This window comes from Syngnathoides biaculeatus, chromosome 11 (assembly GCF_019802595.1).
Source record: "Syngnathoides biaculeatus isolate LvHL_M chromosome 11, ASM1980259v1, whole genome shotgun sequence".
NCBI classification, from domain to species: domain Eukaryota; kingdom Metazoa; phylum Chordata; class Actinopteri; order Syngnathiformes; family Syngnathidae; genus Syngnathoides; species Syngnathoides biaculeatus.
Genome location: NC_084650.1, coordinates 14,001,505 through 14,016,036, shown reverse-complemented (window position 1 = coordinate 14,016,036; position 14,532 = coordinate 14,001,505). Strand labels below are relative to the sequence as shown.

The window sequence follows — 14,532 nt, the reverse complement described above, 5'->3', positions numbered from 1 at the left end:
TTTTAAACCTTCCTTGGTACGCTGCAAATGTTTAGATTATATTCATGTCTATAGTATATAGATTTATCGCATCGTTTTCCATAATGCCTGTATTGTTTACCAGAAGTCAGAACCTGTTGACCGTGGCGGAACCAATGTTGGATGCAGAGTGCGCAGTCTAGTTTTTATTCTACGTCACTGGTAAGCCGTATTAAAGTTTTTATTTGAAGGCTAAACGACCGTGCATCAAACTCAAGTTCATCATGATCATCTTTTGAGTGGAGATTTTCATCACTTTTGCATTATAATAGTGTGTTTTATTTAGAGCTACACAATTAGATCCATGTAGTGATGAAGGATGAATGTATTGTCCGCAAAAGAGATTGCATAGGTGGTTGTGTGTGTGTCGTGTTTCATCTCAAGAGCGCAGGGATTCCCCCCATTTGCGAGTGAAAGTCGAGGCGATGATGTGTTGAGGTCGGGCTACTCATAGTCAGTGATCTTTCGTAATTGACCTTCGAGTAAACTGATGTTGTTACCGGGCCAGAATGTTTCCTATCATTTAGCGGTAGTTTCACGTTGGGTCATCACATAACCCTGGCTTTCCTCAAACATTTTCAAAAAAAAAAAAAAAAAAATGTCCGTTAAACCAAAACGTGGACCACCTATTTTTGAAATATGAAAGGACGAGCAATCTGCTCACTAAAACAAAGCATGAAAGACCGCTGGAACGTCCATGTTTAGGTAGTCGAACATCTTGGACAGTGTTCTTAAATTCCAGGACCTGCTCCGAATTAAGTCTAGAATAACTTTTACGAGGTTTAGTGTCTATTATGCTAATCGAACGTGGCAATTATCATGACGAATAAAAATGAAGAATTGAAGCACAAAAGCAGACATCACCTTTTGTGTTGAAGCCTTGTTTTTTTTTTTTTTTTTTTAATTTCCAAGATCATTTTCATTTATCATCTTCAAAGTTCCGTCTTGTTTTTCTTTCGGCCTGTCCCATTAGGGGTCGCCGCAGCGTGTCATCTTTTTCCATCTAAGCCTATCTCGTGCATCCTCCAACTGTCCTCATGTCTTCCCTCACACCATCCATCAACCTTATCTTTGGTCTTCCTCTCGCTAGCCGAGTCTAGTCACTCTCTCGCCTCTGAACATGTGCAAACCATCGGAGTCTGCTCTCTCTAACCTTGTCTCCAAAACATCCAACTTTGGCTCTCCCTCTAATGAGCTCATTTCTAATCCTATCCAAGCGAGAACCACAAAATCTTCATTTCTGCCACCTCCAGTTCTGCTTCCTGTTGTCTCTTCAGTGCCACCGTCTCGAATGCGTACATCATGGCCGGCCTCACCACTGTTTTATAAACTTTGCCCTTCATCCTAGCGAAGACTCTTCTGTCACATAAAACACCAGACACCTTCCCCCAACTGTTCCACCCCGCTTGGACCCGTTTCTTCACTTCCTTAGCACACTCTCCATTGCTCTGTATGGTTGACCCCATGTATTTGAAGTCGTGCACCCTCTCCATCTCTTCTCCCTGGAGCTTCACTCTTCCTCCTCCGCGCACATATTCTGTTTTACTTTGGCTAATCTTCATTCCTCTCCTTTCCAGTCCGTTCCTCCATCTTTTTAATTGTTCCTAACCCTGCAGATCACAATATCATCTACGAACATCATGATCCAAGGAGATTCCAGTCTAACCTCATCTGTCAGCCTCTCCATTACAACCGCAAACAGGAAGGGGCTCGGAGCGGATCCCTGATGCACTCCCACTGCCACCATAAATTCTTCTGACCCAACTACGGCAAATCTCACCGCTGTTCTGCTGCCCTCATACATGTCCCGTACAATTCTAACATATTTCTCCGCCACACCGGACTTGCGCATGCTGTACCACAAATCTCCAAAGTTCCCAATCAAGCAAATAAGCAACAACATTTTTAACAAAATATTGATTAACGTGCACCCTCCATTAATTTTTTTTTTTTTTTTTTTTCTCCGCTTATCCGAGGTCGGGTCACGGGGGCCGTAACTTTAGCTGTGTGGTCCAAACATCCCTTTCCACAACCCCTTCTTCCAACTCTTCCTGGGGGGGTCCCGAGGCCTTCCCACGCAAGCCGAGAGACATTTTCTCTCCAACGTGTCCTGGGGTCCAACCCTCACCGGAGACGATCCTGACTTACTGGTCCACCAATTCTGTCAGGAACAGCGGGCTAAAATATTATTGAAGGATATTCAAAATGTTTCACCGAACTCATACTGTTAAAAGGCAATGGTACCAAATTTTCATAAAATGTTTGTAAATCTCTGACTTTGAAGAAAAAAAAAATCCACTCATTATCCTAGCATTTAGAAAATAGAAGTACTTTTCCCTTACTTATTATATTTTGTGTGAGAATTAACCATGGGGGGGGGGGGCGATATACGGTACCAAACCTGAAACAGTACATATATTTTTATAAGTCCGCCGACACCTGATCCTGAGTGGTTTCAGTTGTGAAAATGATAATTCCGTGGTTCTTTTGTTTTCTTTTTTTTGTGTGTGTGGTTTCAGAACCATCAAGGCCTGGTTTGAACATGACAAAAAACAACATCGTTCAAAAGTGTGTCAAGTAAACCTCGGTCAAAATCTGGTGGCCTCGACGCCTGCTCGCTGGCATTTTGCGTGGCTGTCACCGTGACAACCAATTGTGCGGTTTCATCTTAGTGTTTTAGTGTAATGCTAACCACTACCCACCATTACAATGATGTTTCATTATTCTCCTTAGGACCGCAGAAGTTTCTGGAAACATCATTAGTCATCCGGCAAGTTAAAAAAACCAAAAAGAAATTAACAAGAAAAGTTATATTGTTTTGAGGCGGCACGGTGGAGCAGCCGAGTTCGATCCCCCGGCCCCGCCTGTGTGGAGTTTGAATGTTTTCCCCGTGCCAGCGTGGGTTTTATCCGGTTACTCCGGTTTCCTCCCACATCCCAAAAACAGGCAACATCAATTGGACACTCTGAATTGCCCCAAGGTGTGATTGTGAGTGCGGCTGTTTGATCCCGTCGTGCCCTGCGATTGGCTGGCAACCAGTTCAGGGTGAGTCCCGCCTCCTGCCCGTTGACAGCTGGGATAGGCTCCAGCACTCCCCGCGACCCTTGTGAGGATAAGCGGCAAAGAAAATGGTTGGATGGATACTCATAGTAATGACATTACTTCTTCGCTAGTGTTGGTTAGTTAGGGGTGTCAAACTCATTTTCATTTTGGGCCACATTGTAGTTATAGTTTGGCCTCAGAGGGCCGTTTTTACTGTGAAAATGACAAATATGTAATCATAGGAATATTCTGTATAATCACCTTTCGTTATAATTTACTGTGTCCTCAAATGGCATTTGAGATCAGAAGTCTTTTTTGGGGGGGTATTATCTTTAAGAAGCAATGCAGCCCTATGGGGGCACAAACCAGTGCAATCTGTAGGCCGGTCCCAAGCCCGGATAAATGCAGAGGGTTGCGTCAGGAAGGGCATCCGGCGTAAAAACTGTGCCAAACAAATATGAGCGTTCATCTAAAGAATCCCATACCGGATCGGTCGTGGCCCGGGTTAACAACGCCCGCCCCCGGCACTGCTAACCTGCAGGGCGTCGGTGGAAATTCAGCTACTGTGGGTCGAAGACAAAGAAGAGGAGGAAACCGGATCCAGCGTCAGAAAGAAAAAGAGGAATGCACAGAGCCTACAACTGAGTGTAGGGACTTTGAATGTTGGGACTATGACAGGAAAAGCACAGGAGTTGGTTGACATGATGATTAGGAGAAAGGTTGATATTCTGTGCATCCAAGAGAGCAGGTGGAAAGGTAGTAAGGCTAGAAGTTTGGGAGCAGGATTTAAATTATTCTACCACGGAGTAGATGGGAAGAGAAATGGAGTAGGGGTTATTTTAAGGAAGAGCTGGCTAAGAATGTCTTGGAGGTGAAAAGAGTATCAGATCGAGTGATGAGACTAAAATTTGAAATTGAGGGTGTTATGTATAATGTGGTTAGCGGCTATGCACCACAGGTAGGATGTGACCTAGAGTTGAAAGAGAAATTCTGGAAGGAACTAGATGAAGTAGTTCTGAGCATCCCAGACAGCGAGAGAGTTGTGATTGGTGCAGATTGTAATGGACATATTGGTAAAGGAAACAGGGGCGATGAAGAAGTGATGGGTAAGTACGGCATCCAGGAAAGGAACTTGAAGGGCAGATGGTGGTGGACTTTGCAAAAAGGATGGAGATGGCTGTAGTGAACACTTATTTCCAGAAGAGAGGAGGAACATATAGTGACCTACAAGAGCGGAGGTAGAACCACGCAGGTAGATTATGTTTTGTGCAGACGATGTAATCTGAAGGAGGTTACTGACTGTAAAGTAGTGGTAGGGGAGAGTGTAGCTCGACAGCATAGGATGGTAGTATGTAGGATGATTCTGGTGGTGGGTAGGAAGATTAAGAAGACAAAGGTAGAGCAGAGAACCATGTGGTGGAAGCTGAAAAAGGAAGAATGTTGTGCAGCCTTCCGGAAAAAGAGGTGAGACAGGCTCTCGATGGACAACCGAAGCTCCCGGAAGACTGGACGACGACAGCCAAGGTGATCAGAGAGACAGGCAGGAGAGTACTTGGTGTGTCATCTGGTAGGAAAGGGAGGAGAAGGAGACTTGGTGGTGGAACCCCAAAATACAGGGAGTCATACAAGGAAAGAGATTAGCGAAGAAGAAGTGGGATACTGAGAGGACTGAGGAGAGGCGAAAGGAGTACATCGAGATGCGACGTAGGGCAAAGGTAGAGGTGGCAAAGGCTAAACAAGAGGCATATGAAGACATGTACACCAGGTTGGACACGAAAGAAGGAGAAAAGGATCTCTACAGGTTGGCCAGACAGAGGGATAGAGATGGGAAGGATGTGCAGCAGGTCAGGGTGATTAAGGATAGAGATGGAAATGTGTTGACTGGTGCCGGTAGTGTACTAAATAGATGGAAAGAATACTTTGAGAAGTTGATGAATGAAGAAAATGAGAGAGAAGGAAGAGTTGAAGAGGCAAGAGTGAAGGACCAGGAAGTGGAAATGATTACTAAGGGGGAAGTCAGAAAGGCACTACAAAGGATGAAAACTGGAAAGGCAGTTGGTCCTGATGACATACCGGTAGAGGTATGGAAGCAATTTGGAGAGATGGCTGTGGAGTTTTTGACCAACTTATTCAACAGAATACTAGCGGGCGAAAAGATGCCTGAAGAATGGAGAAAAAGTGTTCTAGTTCCCATTTTTAAGAACAAAGGGGATGTTCAGAGCTGTGGGAACTATAGAGGAATAAAGTTGATGAGCCACACAATGAAGTTATGGGAAAGAGTAGTGGAGGCTAGACTCAGGACACAAGTAAGTATCTGCGAGCAACAGTATGGTTTCATGCCTAGAAAGAGTACCACAGATGCATTATTTGCCTTGAGGATGCTCGTGGAAAAGTACAGAGAAGGTCAGAAGGAGCTACATTGCGTCTTTGTGGATCTAGAGAAAGCCTATGACAGAGTACCAAGAGAGGAACTGTGGTACTGCATGCGTAAGTCTGGTGTGGCAGAGAAGTATGTTAAAATAGTACAGGACATGTATGATGGCAGCAGAACAATGGTGAGGTGTGCCTTAGGTGTGACAGAGGAATTTAAGGTGGAGGTGGGACTGCATCAGGGATCAGCTCTGAGCCCCTTCCTGTTTGCAGTGGTAATGGATAGGCTGACAGATGAGGTTAGACTGGAATCCCCTTGGACCATGATGTTTGCAGAGATGATATTGTGATCTGCAGTGAAAGCAGGGAGCATGCAGAGGAACAATTGGAAAGATGGAGACATGCACTGGAAAAGAGAGGAATGAAGATTAGCCGAAGTAAAACAGAATATATGTGCGTGAATGAGAAAAGTGGAGGGGGAAGAAGAGTGAGGCTACAGGGAGAAGAGATGGCGAGGGTGGACGACTTCAAATACTTGGGGTCAACAATACAGAGCAATGGAGAGTGTGGTCAGGAAGTGAAGAAAGGGGTCCAAGCAGGTTGGAACAGCTGGCGAAAGGTGTCTGGTGGGTTATGTGACAGAAGAGTGTCTGCTAGGATGAAGGGCAAAGTTTACAAAACAGTGGTGAGGCCGGCCATGATGTACGGATATTAGAGACGGTGGCACTGAAAAGAAACAACAGGAAGCTGAACTGGAGGTGGCAGAAATGAAGATGTTGAGGTTCTCGCTCGGAGTGACCAGGTTGGATAGGATTAGAAATGAGCTCATTCGAGGGACGGCCAAAGCTGGATGTTTTGGAGACAAGATTCGAGAGAGCAGACTTCGATGGTCTGGACATGTTCAGAGGCGAGAGAGTGAGTATATGGTTGGTAGAAGGATGCTGAGGATGGAGCTCCCAGGCAAAAGAGCGAGAGGAAGACCAAAGAGAAGGTTTATGGATGTGGTGAGGGAAGACATGAGGGCAGTTGGGGTTCGAGAGGAAGATGCAGGAGATAGGCTAAGATGGCAAAAGATGACACGCTGTGGCGACCCCTAACGGGACAAGCCGAAAGGAAAAGAAGAAGAAGAAGAAGATTATCTTTAAGAAGCAAATTTTGCATTTTTGTAATGGTTTATGCTGTACTGCACTTTCGTGTACAACCTAAACATTGTCTCCATATGATTATTTTAAATGGGAGGGGGGGGGCAAGTGTGAGGTGGGAGGGGCGCTGCAAAAAAAATGTGGGAATGTCAAAATGAAACTCAATTGACGTCACCAGTGCTTGGGTCCCAAGCTGCCACCAGATGGCGCCAAAACAATACTGGTCAGTAGTGTGGACCTTTTGCTTGAATCTTGCTGATTGCAAAAAAGTATGCAGACATGCAGGAATTCATAAATATTTCCGAATCACAAATCATTGTGAAGAATAATCACATTTGAGCGCATGATTGTTAAAAAAAAGAAAAAAAAACTATTGGTCTTAAGTTGGTTTTTATTTTATGTTAATTACATGAATGTCAATAAAATTAACCAGATGCTATCATACATAGTATAAATCACATCACTCGTCGTCGTAGAACCTCACATTAAAATTAATGAAACATTTGACGACACGAACCAAATGCCGAGCCCACCAGAGGGCGACAAAGCAGCTTTTTGGGTAACCGTCGTCTCAAAATGAGAAATAAATAAGTTCAATAAATAGGAGGCTGGAGCTTGATTTTGGGGGCGTCTTTTCAGCATAGTGTCTTTTATGATTTGGGACTTGAACTTGCTGCCTGCTTAGCTGACGCTCAGTCTGCTGATTGCCTAAAAGAGACAAAATGGCAATTTTGTTTTTTAATGAAATCATACATTTTCAGTAAAGTTAGTTTCAAGTACAGTATATATTAAAAAAAAAACATGAAGGGCCAATTACACATTTACATAGATGTTGTTGTTGATTTCAAAGATCACAAAAGGGGAAAAAAATAATTGTGATGTGGAAAAATATTACCAAATAATAGACGACAATATGACTTTTCTAGTTTGCGAGATAAAGTGAAAAAGAAAAGCACGTACTGTCCATGATTGCATTGAAAATGCGATTGGGACGTTTTACGCAAAAACGGGAAAGCGATGCAAGTTTTTATTCGAGCCGCAACTTCCATCCATCCATTTTCTTTGCCACCTATCCTCACGAGGGTCGCGGGGAGTGCCGGAGCCTATTCCAGCTGTCAACGGGCAGGAGGCAGGTTACAACCTGAACTGGTTGCCAGCCAATCGCAGGGCACATCGGGACAAACAGCCGCACTCACAATCACACCTACGGGCAATTTAGAGTGTCCAATTGATGTTGCATGTTTTTGGGATGTGAGGTGGAAACCGGAGTGCCCGGAGGAAACCCAAGCAGGCACGGGGAGAACATGCAAACCCCACTCAGTCGGGTCCGGGATTGAACCAGCGACCACAAAACTGTGAGGCCAACGCTTTCCATCTGACATTATTATTAATTATTTTGTATTGATTATATATTACTATTTTTTTGTGACACCCCAGTCAAAGTAAAACGCAAAATAAATTTTGAACTATTCCACAAACAAGGTTTGCATTGAATTGTTTGCTTAATCATCCTTCCATTCACCAATTTTCTGAGCTGCTTATCCTCACAAGGGTCGCGGGATTGCTGGAGCCAATCCCAGCTGTCAACGGGCAGGAGGCGGGACTCACAGTCACAATCACACCTATAGGCAATTTAGAGTGTCCAATGAATGCATGTTTTTGGGAAGTGGGAGGAAACCGGAGTGCCCGGAGAAAAGCTACACAGGCACGGTGAGAACATACAAAAACTCCACCACAGGTGGGGCCGGGATCGAACTTGGGCCTTCAGAACTCCGAGGCCAACCCTTTACCAGCTTCGAGCCGCAACTTACCCTTTGAATAAGAGACTCCAGTCTGTTGACAAATTCCCGGGCAGTTGCCTTCGGATGCGAATCACACGTTGAGCAGGCAGCCTGAAAAAATAATAATAATAAAATAAAATAAACATAAAATATGACGGACTTGTGGACCGAGAATCATTCAGGTAGAGGAGAAAAATAGTTTCCTTACCGCAGAATTAAGCGATTTACATGAGTCAAGACCTCTCTCCTGAAAGACAATTTTGCTTTGAATATTATTATTTGATTGAAATTGTTTGGAGTGGACTGCAACGCAAAGTGGACTTACAGTGATCGGGTGCTTGAGGCTCCGGTAAAGTTTGTCTTGCTTTCTTTCCGTCACGTTGAACTGCACGTGCAAGCTGGCCCGGAAGCATCGTAACGCCGACAGGCAGCAGCAGTCCTGAAAATTCCAACAAATTTCCATTTTAATGACTTCACCTCAGATGATTTCTGGGAATATATAAAGAAATGATTAAAAAAAAATAATAAAATGTTACATTGACAGTAAAATTCTGTAAATTACTTCCAAGCAAATTCAAAGTATCTGTAGAGTTCACATACTTTATAACTAGTATAAATTTGGGCCCAATGTTCATAAAACACAGTAAAATGAAAAAAATTACTGTGCAGCCACACAGTTCCCAGAATGCATTGCACCATGCAATGTTGAATTATTGCACTCATAAGTATTTTTTTAAGAAAAGGCTTGTTTGATTTTACACTTAAAACTGTAGCGTTTTGTAAAGTTGTAACTTTTTTTTTTTTTGCTGAAAAAAAATTCCACGCTATTTTGTAAAGCTCTTATTACAATATTATATATATTATTATTATATATTATATATACCATATTTTTGGGGCTAAAAAAATCTAGCCACCCAGCTATGCATTTTTTATTTTTTTGCAGATGTGGAATTTTCAGAGGATCTTCAAAGAGAAACCGCTCCTCGGATATTTTCTGAGCGCAAAGATTTAGAAAAATTGCTTTAATGCGAGCATTTTTTGCTTTACACATTTGATTACTCATCACATTTTGACGCAACAAATGCAAAGTTCGCAGAAGTGTGCGGAGGAAAATTAAAAAAAAAAAAAAAAACTGAAAAAACAACAACAACAACAGGAAGCGACTCATTGCGTGGTAGACATCTGACAAGACATTCAATTGTTCTTTTTTTTTAATGAAATTGTTTTTTTTAAAAAAAAAAAAAAGCTGTATTCACATATAAATCTAAATGTTCTTCATCTGTCCCATAATTGGAATACTTGTGTTGAAATTGGGATTTAATAAATGAAATATAAGATATTTCATATTTTATATGTAAAAAGATTTTAATTTTATTTTAATGTTTTAAAAATTATTAGTATTAATAATATTATTATTTTTTTGTACTTATAAAAATAAGAAAGATATGCTTCAATTAAATGTTTTTGTCCTGGCCTAATTATATAACATAATAGTAATAATAATGAAAATATATCATACAACAAGAGCATAACTGTCAGTATCCCGGATAGAGGATATATATATATTTTTTTTTATTTTGCTATCGTAATTATTCATTTTAATAACAGCGCAACAGTCGTAAATTCAAATAATAAAAATACAACCATTTTAGCTACTTTTCTTGGTTTTATCAGTCACACATTTTGCTTCATAGACGTGAATTTCCTCATCGCACGGCATCAGTTGAGGTTCTCGGGCTGACTTACGCGCGAGCGCTCCGCTGACGAATCGACCGCAGCCATTAAAAGCGCCCCCGACACCAAAATAATCAAATACGATAGTAACACTTACCTCAATATTCTGCGGCGGCGTGTTCACCAGCAGCTCTCGTTGCTGCGCGACACATAGAACGCGTTAAGCACTCGCGCTCGGTTGCCAACTAAAAAAGTGGTAAAAAGTCGCCCTGACCTGCAGCGAATCTTTGACATCAGCGAGTTGCCTCAAGACTTCAATCAGTTTTCTCCTCTCCAGGGTCATTCCGGCGCCGCGGGCTAGAAGGGAAGAAGAGCAGCAAACTGCGAGGAGGCACAAAAGGACAAGTTTCATCTCGAGGTCCGAGTCGGCAGCAGCACCAGCGAGCGAGTTTGTAAGTTTTTCTTGTTTTTTTCTGGAAGTGACAATCTTCACGCCGCGCACCTTTTTTATACGCATCCCTGGGGACGTAGGAAAACCACCCGTCGAGAGTTGGAAGTGTCTGCAGAAAGTCGTATGACGAATGACTCTTTCTTTTTTCCGCTGTCGGCCGCACCGCCCCGTGAGGTCAAAAACAGACTCGCGCTGACATCGCGCCGTCGTTGTCGTCCGTAGGTTGAGAGCGTGGCAGGAAGCGGCAGGGAGATGCCACTTCCCATTCTCGCGGCGCTCTCGGGCCGCGGTTGCAGCGATGCTGGCGACCGCACGATCGCACAATTTGACGCGAACAGGAAAAAGCCGAAAATACCACGGTGAACCCCAGCTTAACCGTGGGGGACTACGTACCGGGACTACCTGCTCGGGGCGGAAATCGAAAAACATTTGAACATGAAATATCACCTCAGCTTGACTTTTTTTGCGCTTTCACTGTATCGCAGACTTTTTAAAACGTGCCCTATCGAATTTTATGCCACATTGTGGGATTTCCACGCGGACGCTTGGCAACAAGTGCATAAAATGCAGAAAATGTGAACATTGTGGGATAATTTCACACCTTAAACAAGAAAAATGTGTCAAGTGCAAAGCAAAACTGGCTTTCGCCATCTTGTTAGCTGATCTAGCGTAGCCTAACGCCGCTAGCTGAAGAAAACTGAGCGTAGATAATAACACATTTTCATTCAATCAAACTTGATTCGTAAGTTCATACAGAAAATAAAACATGAAGCAAAAATAAATTACCATCAGTTATTCATAATTCATTTTGGATTATTACAGGCCCCATAGCTCAGTGGTTAATAAAGTGAATTTTACCAGTCCGGCCCTGTTAGCGCTGCGCTACCTTGTCACTGCCGTGTCTCAGTGGTTTTTACCGGTATGTTTTTGTTTTTTTAACCGACCTTGTTAGCATGGCGTTAGCATAAGCAATAGCGTGGCCGCTTAGCGTTAGCATTAGCATGGCGGCGCTGGCGTTAGTCTCTCTGTGTTTCAATGTGAGCACTTGCAGCTTTTCCAGAGCTGCAGCTTGTGTATGTACCAAATGGTATTTCCTTTACAAATGTACTGGGTGAGCCTTATAACTAGTTGCGCTCTGTAGGCCGGGAATTACGGTATATTGCGTCAAGGGATTAAAAAGCTACTGTATCGTGTTCCCTTTCATAAAATCATACTTGCAATTAAGTATTTCTTGGATCAATCTGGAAGCCCCGTTTTGCAGCCAAATGCTCTTTTTGTATTTCACTTGTTCCACAGTTGCCGCTGAAATAATGCAGATTTCCCCATTGTGACATGGTAAAGATTTATTATGTCAACATACTTTTAAATTACAGGCTTATCCTCCCAAGTGACTAACACCTACTAGTATTACTATTGCGACCAATACGTAATTTCCTGCCAACGAGCTGCGACTTTTTTCATACCCTTTCAACCCTTCGGTTTATGCAGTGATGCAGCTAATTTTTGCATTTTTTTCTAACGGCCGCAAGGGGCCACTCAAGCGGAAAAGGTAAGAGCGAGACTGGTGGAATATATGTGCCGAGGAAGTGACTTTTACCGGCCCTGTTAGCTCTGCGCTAGCTAGCGTTAGTGCCGTGCTAGCGTGTTGCTGTTGTGTTACTGGCGTGTCTCAGTGATATTTACCAGTGAGCTTTATTTTAACCGGCCCTGTTAGCGTTACCACTAGCTTTCGCGCGGCACTAGCGTTAGGACATGTCCTTATTTGTAAATATCCTGTGTTTCAATGTGGGCACTTGAAGCTTTTGCACAGTACCAAATGGTATTTCCTGTACTCGGTGAGGTTTGTAACCAGGTGCGCTCTGTAGGCCGGGAATTACGGTCATTTGTTTACGCTCCTTGTGTTTATGCAGCTGTCTAGCGTTATCGCGTATTCCAGAATTACACAAAGTTCGCGTACGGTGTCGTGGGACCCACACGAAAACACAAAGTGAATTGCAAAAACGAAAAACTGCAGTGCATAAAAACTGTACGTATTGTCCTTTTCACGGGGTACCGAACCGCGCGTTGCATTTTTTTGTGATTCCCCAATTTTGTGAGAACCCAAATTTATTTTAGGTTGACCGAAGATCAGTTCTAGCGGGGCTAAGACGGTAAAACTTCACATTTAATATACTTTTTAAAACCTTTTTTTTTTTTGTGGGAGGGGGTTGGAAGATTGAGAAGCTTCAAGGTGGCCTTCAGCCCCCCCAAAATCTGCCTAGCAGCGCCACTGCTCGACACCTTGGCTCGCCATAAAAGATTTAACTCTTGCACACGGTTGCGGTCCACTTTTCTTTTTTTCTTTTTTTTTTTAAATTTGGCTCGAACTTGTGAAATCGATCACGGCGCATCGCTCGAATATCGTGTGCGCGATCGCCAAAGCGCCGCATTCACTTTGGAAATTCAAGCGGACCAACGTCAGCAGGCAGCGAGGGAAGCGAGAGAGATACTGAGAAAAAAGAAAGTGAAAACCCCTCTGATGGGTTAGTCAGCGCGAAGGGGAAGAAGTAGCGCTCACATGCTCTGGAGTCCCCTTCCTGCCTGTGTGCATCACAGAAACAAAGAAAGAAAGAAAAAAAAAAGGACTTTCACAAGAATTTTCCTGACCCGGAATTTGGCCGAGCACTCTCGTTCGCTTTTTTTTGTTTTGTTTTGCTTTTTTGCATTATTGTCAGCTGCGTATTAAGTCCTGCATTTGTTTATTTGTCCTGTATTGTATCAATATAATGATATTCATACAGCATTTTGGTCAATTGTGTTATATGAAACCCACGCAGGCACAGGGGAGAACATGCAAACTCCGCACAGGCGGGTCCGGGATTGAACCCGGGACCTCAGAACTGTGAGGCCAATGCTTTACCAGCTTCGAGTCACCGTGCCTCCACTCTATTTATCTATATATTTATTTGTAGAACAACAAGTGTCTTATTGCAGGAATAAAGCTTTGTCTCTCCTGAAAAAAATCAGTTATGTTGAATTAATATTTTTTTAGAGAAATAATGAGTCACAGGTGTCAAACTCAAGGCCCGGGGGCAAGATCCGGCCCGCCACATAATTTTACATGGCCCGCGAAGCAAAATCTAGAGTTTCCCTTTCCACGATTTTTGTAAAAATCTGTACCAAATTTTCAAATTATCCGATATCATAAATGATCAAGTTGAGATATTACAAGCATTTTTTGTCCTACGTAACATGAATAGTTGAAAAACACATTAACCTTGATTTCCGATTCGAATTCTGGTTCATAAATGGATTATGTAAGCAGGATGAGACAATTAAACATTTTTGTTTCACGGTCAAAATAGCCCTAATGAGGGAAACCCAAAACTACAACGTGGCTCGCGAGAGAAATGAGTGTAAAAATTTCAAAGTGTAAAAAGATGATCTTTAACACTATTTTGGGTTTTTGGATTTAAATGTTTTTATTTTTCTCAATTTTGTTGATTAGTCTATTTTTCCATACTTTTTTAAGTTTCTATTTTCAAATCCTTTTTTTTTTTTACTGTCGATAATTTTTCCCCCATAAAAATCTTTTGTCTTTGAGAAATTACATTTTTGTATTAAAACTGTTTACTATGTAAAAATCAATTTCCAATATTTTAGTTTACTTGAATTATTTTGGGTTTCAATTTTTTTAAAATGTAAATTAAAAGGGAAGTTATTTGAAGGATATATTACATGTTCATTATAAAAAATAACTCTAATATACAACTTTTCACTGTCATTGTTTTAGTGGTAGTAAATTAGTAAATCTGCAGTGTCAATTTCAGTTGTTTTTGTAAAAATTTGTACAAAAATTTCAAATTGTCATGCATCACATATGATCAAGTTGAGACGTTACAAGCATTTTTGTGTTACAAAACATAAATAGTTGAAAAACACACTAGCCTTGATTTCTGATTCCAAAAGTAGATCATAAATTCATGATGATTAATATATTTGTATTGTTTCGCAGTTTGTAAAGCGTTGGCCTCACAGTCCTGAGGACCCGGGTTTGATCCCGGCCCCGCCTGTG

The 14,532-nt window shown here is 42.2% G+C and overlaps 2 protein-coding genes across 4 annotated transcripts in view; one reads left to right on the top strand and one right to left on the bottom strand.

Annotated features, from left to right (window-relative positions):
* Positions 1–11,263, top strand: part of adad1 (adenosine deaminase domain containing 1 (testis-specific)) — a 28,184-nt gene extending 16,921 nt beyond the window's left edge. For both annotated transcript variants that reach the window (XR_009797121.1, XM_061835026.1), the window contains one exon: positions 10,365–11,263. Coding sequence is in view for 1 of the 2 variants with exons in the window: in XM_061835026.1 (XP_061691010.1) it covers positions 10,365–10,388 (24 nt within the window). In the remaining variant the exon portion in view is untranslated. The remainder of the gene's footprint in view (positions 1–10,364) is intronic.
* On the bottom strand, positions 6,727–10,907 carry il21 (interleukin 21). Of its 2 annotated transcripts, XM_061835033.1 has the most exons (7): positions 10,530–10,582; positions 10,302–10,408; positions 10,185–10,226; positions 8,679–8,792; positions 8,562–8,600; positions 8,384–8,464; positions 6,727–7,280 (listed from the first exon to the last, which is right to left on the bottom strand). In XM_061835033.1, the coding sequence occupies exons 2-7, from the start codon at positions 10,368–10,370 to the stop codon at positions 7,254–7,256; spliced, it is 372 nt and encodes a 123-aa protein (XP_061691017.1). In that variant the 5' UTR covers positions 10,371–10,408; positions 10,530–10,582; the 3' UTR covers positions 6,727–7,253. The 2 variants fall into 2 exon arrangements, with proteins under 2 accessions (XP_061691017.1, XP_061691016.1); XM_061835032.1 differs by having other exon boundaries at positions 10,302–10,907.
* Positions 11,264–14,532: the final 3,269 nt, after the last annotated feature.

Bases quoted from the DNA above. Each gene is read 5' to 3' on its own strand.
- il21 (XM_061835032.1), bottom strand. From the start codon at position 10,907: ATGTTTTTCGATTTCCGCCCCGAGCAGGTAGTCCCGGTACGTAGTCCC. The intron at 10,227-10,301 runs GTCAGGGCGACT...TGTGTCGCGCAG, and splicing joins ATGTCAAAGATTCGCTGCAG to CAACGAGAGCTGCTGGTGAA. The intron at 7,281-8,383 runs GTAAGTTGCGGC...TGTCTCTTTTAG, and splicing joins TGGAGTCTCTTATTCAAAGG to GCAATCAGCAGACTGAGCGT.